Below are 14,280 nucleotides of genomic sequence, written 5' to 3' on the forward strand. Positions count from 1 at the left end.
GGGCAACTAAGCCTGCGCGCCTCAACTAGAGACAGGAAACCAACCAGCACACCACAACTAGAGAGAAGCCCGTGAGTCACAACAAAGAGCCCACATGCCACAACAAATATCCAGTGTGCCGCAACTAAGAGACATAGGCAAAAACTTTTTTAAATAAATATTTTTTTAAAAAATGACCCAAACTAACTTATCTACAAAACAGAGACAGAAACAGACTTACAGACATAGAGACAGACTTGTGGTTGCCAAGGCGGGTGGGGGGCATGGATTGGGAGTTTGGGATTAGCAGATGCAAATTATTATATATAGAATGGATAAACAACAAGGTCCTACTCTATAGCACAGGGAACTATATTCAGTATCCTGTAATAAACCATAATGGAAAAGAATATGAAAATGAATATATGTATATAAATAACTGAATCACTTTGTCGTATACCAGAAACTGACATAACATTGTAAATCAACTATACCTCAATAAAATAAATTTAAAAATAAAATAAAAAGACATTTTAAGCAACAGGGTTTGGAAAATCTTAACGTCTACACCTGGGTAAGCATGAGCTATGTGTGTTTTATTTTCTTTATGTGAGAAAATTGACAGATGGGCTGAATCATCATATATTTGTCAATAGACTTAGAGAGACAGGTAGTACTTAAAAAGTAGCACTGAGGGCTTCCCTGGTGGCGCAGTGGTTGAGAGTCCGCCTGCCAATGCAGGGGACACGGGTTCGTGCCCCGGTCCGGGAAGATCGCACATGCCGCGGAGCAGCTGGGCCCGTGAGCCATGGCCGCTGAGCCTGCATGTCTGGAGCCTGTGCTCTGCAACGGGAGAGGCCACAACAGTGAGAGGCCCGTGTACCGCAAAAAAAATAAAAATAAAAAAAATAGCACTGAACTGGGAAACAGGGGACTATTGTCTCCTAAATCAAGAACTAAAACTCCCTTGTACTCCAACTCCTTTGGTTAACTAAATGCACTACACTTTCCCCGCTTTGACTTTCCTGGGACACTGTTCCACGATCTCCTGGTCCATCTGACTTCTGCTCATCCTTTCCAGTAAGCTAACACATGACCTTCTCTGGGAGTTACTCACAAGTCTGGATTAGGTGCACCTTGCAGCTTGAATGTGCTTTTCTCGCATTACTTATTACACTGCATGGGACCATGTTGGACACTAGCCTGTCTATGAGCTAGTTGGGTGTGGGTACCATGTTCTGCTTTTATGTCCCAGCACCAAGCAAGTGCCTGGCATATGGTTAATGCCCTAACATATGTAGAGTGAAGAATGTCAGCCTCTCTGGTCCTTCCTTCCTCATCTGTTAAATGGGGTTGGGTTTGCTGATCTCTAGGGAGACTTCCAGTAATAGAATTTCTTATTCTAAAGTCTTCTATTATTGTTTTATCTGGTCATGTATCTTCCTTAGTTACCAGGAGAAATGTGTGACACCTGTATTATGCTGACAACAATGTATTACTCATTATCTCTATTATTTCAATAAATGTAATGCAAAATTTTGGATTATAGTATACATGATGTTCTGTAGACTACTTTTTTCATTTAACAATGATTTATGGACAACTTTCTCATCAGGGCTAGAGATATAGCTTGTTTTTTTTAATGGCTACAGAATATTTCACAGAAGGGTGTTGATCAATTGCATACCGATGGACACTTAATTTGTTTCCTGTTTTTCACTCTACAAACAAGGCTGGGAGCATTTCTTTTTTTTTTTTTTTTTAATAAATTTATTTATTTATTTTGGCTGCGTTGGGTCTTTGTTGCTGCGCGCGGGCTTTCTCTGGCTGTGGCGAGCGGGGGCTACTCTTCGTTGCGGTGCGCGGGCTTCTCGTTGTGGTAGCTTCTCTTGTTGCAGAGCACGGGCTCTAGGCGCGCGGGCTTCAGTAGCTGCAGGACGTGGGCTCAGTAGTTGTGGCTCGTGGGCTTAGTTGCTGCGCGGCATGTGGGATCTTCCCGGACCAGGGCTCCAACCCGTGTCCCCTGTGTTGGCAGGCAGATTCTTAACCACTGTGCCACCAGGGAAGACCTGGGAGCATTTCCATAGGAGACTTCTCAGGGGGTATGTACATTTAACATTTTTATCAATATTGCATCCATTTATACTCAAGGTGAGGTTATCACACAGTCAAGAATAATTCCAAGCACAGCAGCCAAGCTTGAGGGTTTCTCTGGACTTGGGACTATAAGGTCATACAGAGGTATCTTGTTTCACCTCATTGAAGCTTCTTGAGTCCCCTTGGTATACAGTGATGTCACCAACTCACCTTGATGACATATCCTGCCTTCAAGGGACGCTCCTGATCCTTCGAGCCAAAGACTTCTGCACATCCCTCAGGCTATCCAGGATTTCCCGACTTGAATGGTTTAACTCCTGGAGTTGGGCATGTCTTGCTGTCTTTCTCACAGTGGTTCTTGTTCAAGCTTCACTGCCTCCAGGAAGTCTGCCCTGATCCTCTCACAACACCCTCCTCCTGCCCCACCCCATGCCCTGCTGGGTTAGGTGCCCTCTGGAGAGCTCCCCCAGCCCCCTGTGTTTACTCCAGGCTGATCATACTGGGTTGTAATAGGCATGCTTGGCAATCTCCTGGAATGTCACGAAGGTATAGTCATAAGCAGAAAGAAAATAAACTTCCTTGTGGCTGGCCTATGGTTAATGGCCTAACCACACCTGGAGGCAAGGGAATGGAAAACACACCTCCTGACTTTTCCCAATGAGTCATCTTTTGGGTCCTATAGGTCCAGCTGATGGGTTCCCCAAAGTCCCTTCTCTCTTGGGTTATCCTCCCCTGCCTGCCCCTCCCCCTAGGGTCTAGACTTCATTCTTCCAGCACGTGCACGATCAAGGCCAGAGTGACCTTCTTTCCTGGCTCCATGAAGGACAGTCGTGTGTCTTCACAGTCCTCTGTGGGACTAGGATTGGACCTCTCTGTTTCTTCAGAACAGAGCATCTGGAAGTTGAAAAACCAATATTGGTCTCAGCATAGCTCTATGTATTCAACTAGTCATTTATTGAGCGCTGACTGTGTGCCAGGCATCAGGGATAAGGTAGACAAGATTCCTGCTATCATGAATAATGATAATGATAGCTAACATTATTTAACGCTTACTGTGATCTAGGTACTGTGCTAAGCCTTTATAAAAACTGGTCCCTTAATCCTCACAGCAATCCTCCTAGGTAGGTACAATTATTAATCTCATTTTACAAATGAGGAAACCGAGGCACAGAGAGGCTAAATAACTTGTCTAAGGGCATACAATTGGTAGAACCAAAGTTTGGACCCAGGCAGTCCCGCTTCAGAGCCTACTCCTTTATTTTTTTATTATTTTATTTTATTTATTTATTTATTTTAGCTGCGCTGGGTCTTTGTTGTGGCACATGGGCTCTCTACTTGCCGTTTGTGGGATCTTAGTTCCCCGGCCAGGGATTGAACCCCGGCCTCCCGCACTGGGAGTGTGGAATCTTAGCCATTGGACCACGAGGGAAGTCCCAGAGCTTACTCCTTTAACTGCTAACTAAACTAAACCAGTGATTGTATTCTAGTGGGGACAAATCATAGAGAAGTAAACAAATAAAAAAGAGATTTTTGATTAGTAATAACTGAATGCCCTGGAGAAAGTAAAATGAAAGGGTAATGTACTGAGGGGATGCATGGTATTCTGGATAGGAATGTGCACTAATCTTGCTGAAGACCCACCTCCCCCAGAGCTTCCAGAGGGCGCAGTGTGTAGTTCGGTGTATCTTCAGTACCTGGCCTGGTCCCAAGCAAGCACTGACTGTTTGGGAGGAAGGGAGGAAGGAGGAAACCCTGACAGATGCCTCCATACACACAGCTGTCAAACTTTTGCCAGTGTTTGGTCAGCTGTGCTGACTTAGAACGAGCCCCGGAACTAGGGTCAGGTAGACCGGGGGAGGAATCCTTCACCACTCACCAGCCGTGTGACCTTGAGCAAGTCACTATCTGAGCCTCGGTTTTCTTTATTTGAAGACTGGGGGAAATAGCAGTATACCGCGGGCCGGGTCTGGAGGAGGCCCTTTCACATACCAGGGGCTGTTGCCGTTCTCCCTTTACAGATGAGCAGACTGAAGCTCAGAAGTGGGCTCAGGGGCTTCCCTGGTGGCGCAGTGGTGAAGAGTACGCCTGCCGATGCAGGGCACGCCCCGGTCCGGGAAGGGCCCACATGCTGCGGAGCGGCTGGGCCCGTGAGCCATGGCCGCTGGGCCTGCGCGTCCGGAGCCTGTGCTCCGCAACGGGAGAGACCACAACAGTGAGAGGCCCGCATACTGCAAAAAAATTAAAAAAATTAAAAAAAAATAAGTGGGCTCAGGATCTCGCAGCTGGTAACCCGGAGTCCTGGTGGCAGAAGTGAATGAGTGAAAGACCGTCCCCTAGAGGTAGCTCGGGAATTTGTGGGCGTGTTCTCCGTAGTCACAATGATCTCAGGTCGGAGCAGGACAGTCGGTCGCACACAGAATTGTCCCACATCCCGTACGACGTCTGACTGTCCTGCTAGACATTCACGAAGCTATTAAAAAAAAAAAAATTTATTTCAGTGAGCCGACCCCACCCCATCTCATGTCATGCTAGAGGGAATGATTTTGCTACTACATTTAGTGGTAAAGCCCACTACTTTGCAAGAACTCCGTATTTCCTAATTTCTCCACCTTAAATTGCCTGGTCTGTTTGTATTTTGGGGGTTGATTTTTGTTTTTCTTTCTGGCTGCACCAGGTCTTAGTTGCAGCATGCAGACTCTTAGTTTCGGTATGCGGGATCTAGTTCCCTGACCAGGGATCGCAAACCCAGGGCCCCGGCATTGAGATCCCGGAGTCTTACTCACCGGACCACCAGGGAAGTTCCAGTGTGTTTGTTACTTTTGTTTAAGTTATGGTTATTTTCCTCTTTCTCTTATCATCTGGCCTTTTATTATTATCCCCATTCTGTTTTTATTCACTTTCATTTCCTGGGCGTTAAAGAACTCACAGATCACCCAAATCTGGAAAACAGAGGCTGAATTTAATTCTGGCTCAGGCCAGCGAGAAGAGCAAGTCGAAGTGACGCTTCTTGTTCTGCAGAGGACGAGACCGGGTTATTACTGGGTTATTATTCCGGGAAGAATGGAGTTTAGGTAACATTGAGATGAAACAGTGTTTCGATGGGCTCACAGCAAAGTGGGAATGTGAGCAGGGAATTAACACCTGCCCTGGGCTGAGAAGGTCCTCTTGCACTGGAAACCACAGAGTTTAAAAAAAAAAAAAAAAGTGGAATGTTGTGCCTGCTTCCTTCCCTGCCCCTGGTGCTGAAACCTCAGCTGAAGCATGAGTGGGCAGCCCAGGGTGTGGCCTCTCTGGGTCAACGTGACCCACACAGTCAGGTCCTTCAGGCAAAAGAGGAAAATTCCACTTTTCCATGTTTCTTATCCAAACCCCTTCTTTTAATTCATATTAAATTAGCACAAACATCTGTTTACTTCACAATGTCTTCTACCTCAGTATATCTATGGTTTGAAATACATATTATTTTATTTTAAATTAATCTCCTCTACGTCTCCTTTACATTACAGGGAGGGCATTATATTGAATTGTTTGGAAACTATGTGCTCAACTCACACAGTGCAGCTTACACTGTAGCAGGCACTGTTGCAGATGCCATGCCATGGATTATCTCATTTGATCCTCTCCCCAAATCTATGAGGTAGATACAATTATTATCATCTGCAGTTTATAGAGGAAAAAACTGAGGCACAGAGAGGTAAAGTGACTTGTCCAGGGTCACACAGCATGTAATGGATCAAGGGTTTGAATACAGGGCATCTGGCTCCAGAATCAGCTTAACCACTCTGCTAGCCTCCCTCTCAGGAGTGGGAGATTACCTAGGGACCCCCATTTCAGGATGTTAAGGGGGGGTTCCAAGGTGTTTCTTATAAAAAAGTTGGGTTGGGTGTGATCGGGGTGAGAACCAATGACACAACACAGAGTGTGTTGTACCCTGTCCCAGCTCATTCTTCACTCCATGTTCTGCCACCACGGTCCTGAGTCTGAGCCAGAAGTGGGTGGGGGTGAGGGTCAGCTGTGCGGCTATGACCCCAGCCCAGGAGGGGCATGTGGCAGAAGGCAGGAGATGGATAGGAAGGAGTCAGCCAGGTAAGGCCCTCAGTTCCCTGCGGCCCTCCATCCCAAGGGCTGTTTATGCCCAGACCCTGCCTCTTACCTCCCCCCACCCCCGAGGGGCGGGGATCTCCTCAGTGGAAAAATACCCAGCTGGGCGAGCCCCAGTGAGAGGGAGGGGGGCAAGGGGAGCTGGGACTCACAGGACCGACTCTTTCCCCTCTCTGACTGATGTTTACTGGGCTGGGTTCTGGGAAAAGGTCAGATTGCATCAGACAGGGCCTGAGGGGTTGGAGCCAGACTGTGGGCCGAGGAGGAGACTGTGGCCTTGTAAGTTGGGGCCAGTGAATTGGGAGGTGTCAGCAAAGCAGACACAAACAAAGCTTTAGAAGACGAGAGAGAGAGAGAGAGAGAGAGAGAGACAGAGACAGAGACAGAGACAGAGACAGACATCATGGCCACCATCCCGAGAGCAGCCAGCCCGTCCAGGCAGCCCCCAGGCCCAGAGGATGAAGACCCCAACCTGGATGAGTATGACCTCTACAGCCTGGCTCATTCTTACCTGGGTAAGGCCTGGTCCTGCCACCTTCCTGGTCCTTCCGTCTCCAATGCCCACCCTCACAAATGGCCTGACCACCCCCCTTCCCAAACTAGGATCCCTCCTTGGGCTCCTGCCCATACATCACCCTTCTCCAGCCTGTTCCCTTGACCCCTCAAGTCACCCCCTTCTAACCCCTCATCCAGTGAGCTCTGTCCTACTCAGCCCTGGGACCACACGCACTCCTAGAATATTAGAGCAGCAACATCATTCCATAGACGGGGAAACAGGGACAACGACTGCCCTAAATCTACATGGTGATGCCCCCCAGCCTCCCGACTTTAACCCGAGCTCTTTCCATCCCTGCCCTCTGGACCCCCTGCGGCTCACCCCTCTGCCCACCTCACCACCGCCTCTCACCTCGGTTCCCAGGAGTGGGAGGCCGGAAAGGTCGCACCAAGAGAGAAGCCGCCGCCAATACCAACCGTCACAGCCCTGGTGGGCACGAGAGGAAGCTGGTGACCAAGCTCCAGAACACGGAGCGGAAAAAGCGAGGGGCACGGCCCTGAGACAGAACTCGAGGTAAGGCGTCAGGGGGCCCTGTCCGCAGCACCAGTAGAGGTCTCTCTGCCTGGAAAGGACAGGCCTGAATGGGCAAGGTTGGGTGGGAGGAGGGATCCAAGAATTGTTGTCTCAACATGGAATACAATGAGAGAGACTTTTGAGTTTCCTAGTGACCAGAGCAAAGGGAGAAACAGACCCTTTCCAACTGGAGCAAAATTTGGTTTACAAAGAGGGAAACTGAGGCCCAGAGAGGGTAGGGTCCTTCTCTAGAGTCACGGAGCAAGTGAGCAGGAGAGGCAGAATTAGAACCCAGGCCTCTGTGCTTTCACCACCTGCTTTCCTTCCCCCAGATGAAGTTAGAGCACGGACACCCCACAGCGACGGAGACAGAACTGCGAGGAACCAGCCCCTGGGGGCGGGATCCAGGCCTGCTTGCCCCCGCCCCCAGGACTTAGCCCACCTGACTGAGGTTCCGAAGGGCCACCAACGAAGCAGCCCCAGCCCCAGAAAAAAAACAAGATGGGGAACAAGAGGCAGAGAATAGAGAGAGGCAGAATCATGAAGGTACCCCTCAAAAAGAAAGAAGAAACCGGAGCTCCCCAGGGTGACAGCGACAATAAACAAAGTACAGCAGCTGCAGCCTGTGTGTGTGTTTTTGTCCTCTCTCTTTGTGTGGCTTTTTGGGTGCACATTTCTGCCAGCAAGTGTCTGCATTTGCATGAACCAATGAGAGCATTTTGGTGAGTGTTTATTTTGGTTGTGTGTCTGGGAAGGGGCGTTTCTAATTTTGTATGGCCGTAGAGGTGAGCATTTTTTTTTTTTTTGTATACATGTGTTTTGGTGCATATGTTTCTGTGGTTTCTTATGAGGTGCAAGGGAATTTCCTCTGTTTCTTTGTAATGCTGCCCATGAAACAAGCCCCTCCCCAGCTTCTCTCCATTTTCGGAATAACAATCTTGTTGTTTATCTTGTATTTATATAAAACCACCCTTTGAAGTGAATGTTATTTATTGATGCCATCTGCAAAATGGCAAAAACTGAGATTTAAAACATTAAGGGAGGGGCTTCCCTGGTGGCGCGGTGGTTAAGAATCCGCCTGCAAATTCAGTGAACACGGGTTTGAGCCCTGGTCCAGGAAGATCCCACGTGCTGCAGAGCAACTAAGCCCATGCACCATAGGTACTGAGCCTGCGTACCACAACTACAGAAGCCCATGCGCCTAGAGCCCCTGCTCTGCAACAAGAGAAGCCACCACAATGAGAAGCCTGAGCATTGCGAAAGAGTAGCCCCCACTCGCTGCAACTAGAGAAAGCCCGCACTCAGCAGCGAAGACCCAACGCAGCCAAAAATAAATAAATAAAATAAATAAATTTATAAAAGAAAAAAAATTAAGGGATTTGCCCCAAGTTATTCAGGACTCAAATTCAAGGATCCTTATTGTCCTCAAGTGTGAGATGGGTCCGTTTGCCAAGGGGGTTTTTGCCAGGACAGGGTTCTGGAAAGTCACCTGAGGAGGAAGAGTCTTATCTAGTGTTGTCAGTCTTGGAGCCAGACTTCCAGAAGAATGTGGAGCAAATAAGAGGTGTGATGGGAGCTGAGAGGATATATTGATTGAGGTAGAGACTTAGGTTGCTGAAATGACTCAAACGAAACAGGATAGAAAGTTCTTTCTCTGTTACATAACAGCTCCAAGGGTCAGTACTCCCGGGCTAAAATGGCAGCTCCATTGTGGCAGGAATTCCAGCTACTTCTGGCTCATTTTTCTGCCATCCTTAAAACATGGCTACCACTTTGTGGTCCGACCTAGCTCCTCCAGTACCTGCCATCTCATCTGCATTCAGCGTACGTAAATGGAGTGGGGAAGGGACCAGGGGAGGCCACACTAATTTATTTATTTATTTTGGCTTAGTTGCTCCGCGGCATGTGGGATTCTTCCTGGACCGGGGCTCGAACCCGTGTCCCCTGCTTTGGCAAGCGGATTCTTAACCACTGCACCACCGGGGAAGCCCACACTAATTTATTTTTAAGGCCATAACCTAAAAGCAGAACACATCACATCTGCTCAGAATTTAAACACATAACCACGCCCAACTACAGGAGAGGTTGGGACATGTAGTATTTAACTACTTAGCCACGTGCCAGGCAAAACTGAGGGAGGGCAGGGTTTTATTACTGAAGGAAGCAGGAGACAGTGAATATCAGAAAAAAACTAGCAAGCAACAAGAGGTAAAGGGTGGCCCTCAGTCTAGACCTGGGCATAGCCTTTTTCTTTTTCTCCCATCCCTTTCTGGGCTGCAAAACTTGGAGTTAATTGTTCTTAGGGACGCAAGAATATGGACAGAGGAATAAGGCAGCTGTTGGAGCAGTAACAGATGCATAGCTTGAACTTTTAAGAGCCTTTATCCATCAGCTTCCCCTGAGTCCAACCTAGTAACAGTCTCAGAATCTCTGACTTGGGAAGGACGTTAAAAGGCATCTAGTCCAACCTCACCCCACTTCACGCTGGGATACTCTCTGCTTGCTTGAACACCACTAGGGGTAGGAAAATTGCCGCCTTTGTGTTGCCTGATTCCTTCTCAGAGTCACTCCTTAATGTGAACTGAAATCTGATTCTCCCACCTGCCCCTTGAGCAAGCTTCTGTTTTCTGGTCCTTTCTGTCTGAGATGCTTTTAATCCCACCCATCCTGCAAGGCTCAGCTCTTCAAAGTCTTCTCCTACTTGCCCTCCACCATCTGACTCCTCCCCTCCACCCCAGGGAGAGACCTTCTCTGGGATGGCACCCACAGCAAAACTACGACCAGAATCTCACAGTCATTTTGGCATACAGCTCCTTCAGACTTTCCCTCAAACCCCTCTTTCCATGAGAGATTATTTATTCGTTCAGTTAAGGTTTATTGGATGCCTACTCTATTACCAGGACCTGGCTGAAGGCATGCATGCAAGGAGGGACAAATGGGACCCTGATAGGATTGGAACCAGGCCTTAGGGTTAGTGTCAGCTCTTGAACTCAGGAGGCAAATGGCAGGAGCATCACTGGGCAGTAGCTCTCTGCCCAGGACAGATCTGTGCATCAGCTTCAGAAAATCATAGCAACAGCTCCCATGCATTGGGCTACTACTCTGTGACATGTGTTTTATAGACATTAACCCATTTAACCCTTACAATAACCCAATAGGCATAGGATTATTGATCCCATTTTACAGACCAGAAAACCGAGGTTCAGAGAAGTTAAGTAATTTCACCAAAGTCTCACAGCTGCAACCTGCAGAAGCTGGGACTTTTAAAATCTGGTCTGGGGCTTCCCTGGTGGCGCAGTGGTTAAGAATCCAGCTGCCAATTCAGGGGACATGGGTTCAAGCCCTGGTCCGGGAAGGTACCACATGCTGCGGAGCAACTAAGCCCGTGCGCCACAACTACTGAGCCCGCGTGCCACAACTACTGAAGCCCGTGCGCCTAGAGCCCGTGCTCTGCAACAAGAGAAGCCACCACAATGAGAAGGTCGCATACCACAACAAAGAGTAGCCCCGACTCGCTGCAACTAGAGAAAGCCCGCACTCAGCAGCGAAGACCCAACGCAGCCAAAAATAAATAAATATATTTATAAAAAAAAAATCAGGTCTGTCTGATTTTCAAAGTTTGGGTTGCACCCTTTTTTGACTACATGCCTGAGAAGAACTATGTACTGACAATGAAGAATTCTAGATGCTAGTTAATTTCTAGTCAACTACTCCAGTGTGAGCCTCAGTTTCCCCACCTGTCAATTGCTGAGACTATCCTCTCTTCTGTCAACTTCAAAGGAGAGAACAGGCTGGGGAGTGTTGTGTCTCTAGCTGGACGTGGCCAGTCCCTGGGTAATGGGTCCTTTGACACTTGCCAGGAGGCTCCACACATCACCCCTCACTCCTGGCCTCTGATTGGCCTTCCCTGGCCTTGGCCTTCCCTGGCACAGCCTCTGCCTGGGAGGCCTTTAAGTGGCTGTTCCAGGAACCAGACCATTCTTGGAATTACAGAATGTTCAGATCTGTAGAGCCGCACTCTTTCTCCTTTGCGGAAGGGGAAATCATGGCTCAGGGTGCAGGGGCCTGGGCCTGGCTTAAACTACATGAAGACTAGGGACCCCATCAGGATGAGAACCCTCCAGAACCTCCCTCTTCTGTTCCATTCTTTTCTTTGTCATTTCCTGGTTGTATGTAATACGTGTTTCCCCAATTTCTTGGGTCTCTCGTGAGAACTGGAGAGCTGATTGACCTCTCTTTCCCCCCAGGGGCTTATGGGAATTTTCCATCAGGTTGCCACAATCCAAAGGATTCCTGGCTCCTTTATGTGCTTTCCGTGCTTGTCCTCATCCGCCCACTCCAGAGGCCAGCTCTCAGATGTCTATTTTTTAAAATTTCAGAATCACCCAAAGTTGATTTTCAACCAGCACTTTTTTTATGTTTTGTTTGTGGTACGCGGGCCTCTCACTGTTGTGGCCTCTCCCGTTGCGGAACACAGGCTCCGGACGAGCAGGCTCAGCGGCCATGGCTCACGGGCCCAGCCGCTCCGTGGCATGTGGGATCTTCCCGGACCGGGGCACGAACCCGTGTCCCCTGCATCGGCAGGCGAACTCTCAACCACTGCGCCACCAGGGAAGCCCCCTCAACCAGCACTTTTTAAAGGTGATACTAATAAGTCATAGTCCTAGATACCATTATTGATTACCTGCCTCAGGGGTTTCCCAGCTTTACCATTCACACAGCACTTTTGTGATTTCTACCCTATGTGCATTCAAGCTACATCATTATTTACTTAACATTTTATTTATTTTTTTAAAGATTAACTATTTCCGGTTAAGGATTCTGATGACGTCTCATATTCTGTTTTGAACAATTTGTATGTACATATACGCACAAGGAGAGAATGTTAATTAAAGTTGTCATTTTTTCAACTTCTTTTTTTTTTATTTTTTTGGCTCCTTTGGGTCTTTGTTGCTGAGTACGTGCTTTCTCTAGTTGTAGCCAGCAGGGGCCACTTCTCGTTGCGGTGCACGGGCTTCTCATTGTGGGGGCTTCTCGTTGCAGAGCACAGGATCCAGGCACACAGGCTTCAGTAGTTGTGGCTCATGGGGTCTAGAGCACAGGCTCAGTAGTTGTGGCACACAGGCTTAGTTGCTCCACCTGTGGGATCTTCCGGGACCAGAGCTCGAACCCATGTCCCCTGCATTGGCAGGCGGATTCTTAACCACTGTATCACCAGGGAAGTCTCTATTTACTTAGCATTTAAAAAGTTACCTTCTTACCTTTTTTACTTAAATGTATTTTAAAAGAAACTACATAACCACCAAAAAAGGAAGCCCACAGCCACATGTCATAATTAGAAAATAACTGTAAAAAGAAACACCTAACTAAAACTTTAAGTCCACCTGTGCATTATCTATGACAACTTTGTCTATTAAGAGTCATAGGTGTGGGCTTCCCTGGTGGCGCAGTGGTTGAGAGTCTGCCTGCCAATGCAGAGGATACGGGTTCGTGCCCCGGTCTGTGAAGATCCCACATGCCGTGGAGCGGCTGGGCCCGTGAGCCATGGCCGCTGGGCCTGCGCGTCCGGAGCCTGTGCTCTGCAACGGGAGAGGCCACAACAGTGAGAGGCCCGCGTATCGCAAAAAAAAAAAAAAGTCATAGGTGTTTACACTTGGGGAAAAAAAAAAAAACAGTTGCTCACGAGCCAAACACTGTGCCAGGAGCTTTGCATACATGGGAGACGGCCTCATTGTAATTACCCAGACGTTAAAGAAAATATTGCTTCCTGGCTCCCTCTCCCTGATTCTGATTTCACTGGTCTGGGGTATAGCTTGGGCACTGGGACTTTGAAACATGATTTGAGCTTGCAGTGAAGTTTGAGAATTGCATTTATGAAAGATGGTCACAGCAAGAGTTCCCACCCCACATGCTCTCCTTACAGTACGCCCTTGACCTCCCCTCCATCAAATGGGAGACACGGGACTATGTCTCTTCCTTCTGAACGTGGGAGGACTTCTACGACCATGTCCTCTCGACTGACAGAGGACAGCGGAAGTGGTGCTTTCATGAAACACCATGCGCTTCTACCTTGCTCCCGGTGGTTCTTGGACCCCAGCCACCCTGCTGTGAGGAAGTCCAAGATAAGCACACATGAAAGATGATATAGAAAGGTCACATATTGTTGTTGTTCTGGCCTTCGGTCCAGCTGAAGTCCCAGCTGAAAGCCATCCCCAACCTCCAGACACGTGTGTGAAGGGAGCCTGCAGGTGGGTCCAGTCCCAGCCGTCAAGTCACCTCCAGCAACTGAATCTTCCCAGGTGAGGCCTGAGATATTGTGCAGCAGAGACAAGCCGCCTCCAATTCCCAACCTGCAGAAACTGGGAGCATAATTAAATGGTTGTTTCACACCATTATGTTTGGGGATGGTTTGTTACACAGCCATAGTGACTGGACCAGCCTTAGAGTCCCCCAGACCCATGTCCAGATCCGGCCTGCAAACTTGGCTGTGACCTGGGACAAGTTATTGTTTACCCTGCATCTTAATTTCCTCATCTGTAAACACTCACCTCCCAGAATGGTGTTTTATTGTTGTTGCTGTTGTCTGTTTTTTGGTTTTTCTGCGGCTTGCGGGATCTTAGTTCCCTGACCAGGGATTGAACCTGGGCCCGGGCCCTCAGCAGTGAAAGCAGCAAAAGCCTGGAGTCCTAACCACTGGACCGCCAGGGAATTCGCACCTCCCGGAATGGTTTTGAGAATGCAAGGAAACTGTGTTTTTCAAGCACTTAGCAGGGTACCCGAAAAAAACCTTAAAAGGGCAGCACAGTGGCAGCAGACAGCGTGGGCTCCGGGCCCAGACTCCATGGGTTCAAGTTCCAGCTCTCTTACCATCTCTGTCCGACCTTGGGCTAGTTACCTGACCTTTCTATGCAACCGTTTCCCCTGGTGTAAAATAGGAGTGCCAATAACATTCAATATAGGATTGTTGCTGTGGTTGGGTTAATGCTGTGAAATGCATAGGAAGCATCATGTGAGTGCGCTGTTAAAACAAGGAT

At 48.3% G+C, this 14,280-nt stretch overlaps 1 protein-coding gene and 1 long non-coding RNA gene across 2 annotated transcripts; one reads left to right on the forward strand and one right to left on the reverse strand.

The window, feature by feature from the left end:
* Positions 1-481: 481 nt before the first annotated feature.
* Positions 482-7,651, reverse strand: LOC149747400 (uncharacterized). The gene is made up of 3 exons (XR_016387787.1): positions 7,085-7,651; positions 4,860-5,015; positions 482-4,546 (listed from the first exon to the last, which is right to left on the reverse strand). It is a non-coding gene; the product is annotated as an uncharacterized LOC149747400 (long non-coding RNA).
* Positions 6,467-7,686, forward strand: NUPR1 (nuclear protein 1, transcriptional regulator). Its single transcript, XM_022588386.3, has 3 exons — positions 6,467-6,692; positions 7,097-7,246; positions 7,579-7,686. Exons 1-2 carry the CDS (start codon positions 6,581-6,583, stop codon positions 7,231-7,233), a joined length of 249 nt encoding a protein of 82 aa, XP_022444094.1. The 5' UTR covers positions 6,467-6,580; the 3' UTR covers positions 7,234-7,246; positions 7,579-7,686.
* The last annotated feature ends 6,594 nt before the right edge of the window (positions 7,687-14,280 follow it).

The sequence above is a fragment of the Delphinapterus leucas genome, chromosome 15, assembly GCF_059928025.1.
Source record: "Delphinapterus leucas isolate spDelLeu-1000000601 "Yukka" chromosome 15, BTC_Dleu_Yukka2, whole genome shotgun sequence".
NCBI classification, from domain to species: Eukaryota; Metazoa; Chordata; class Mammalia; order Artiodactyla; family Monodontidae; genus Delphinapterus; species Delphinapterus leucas.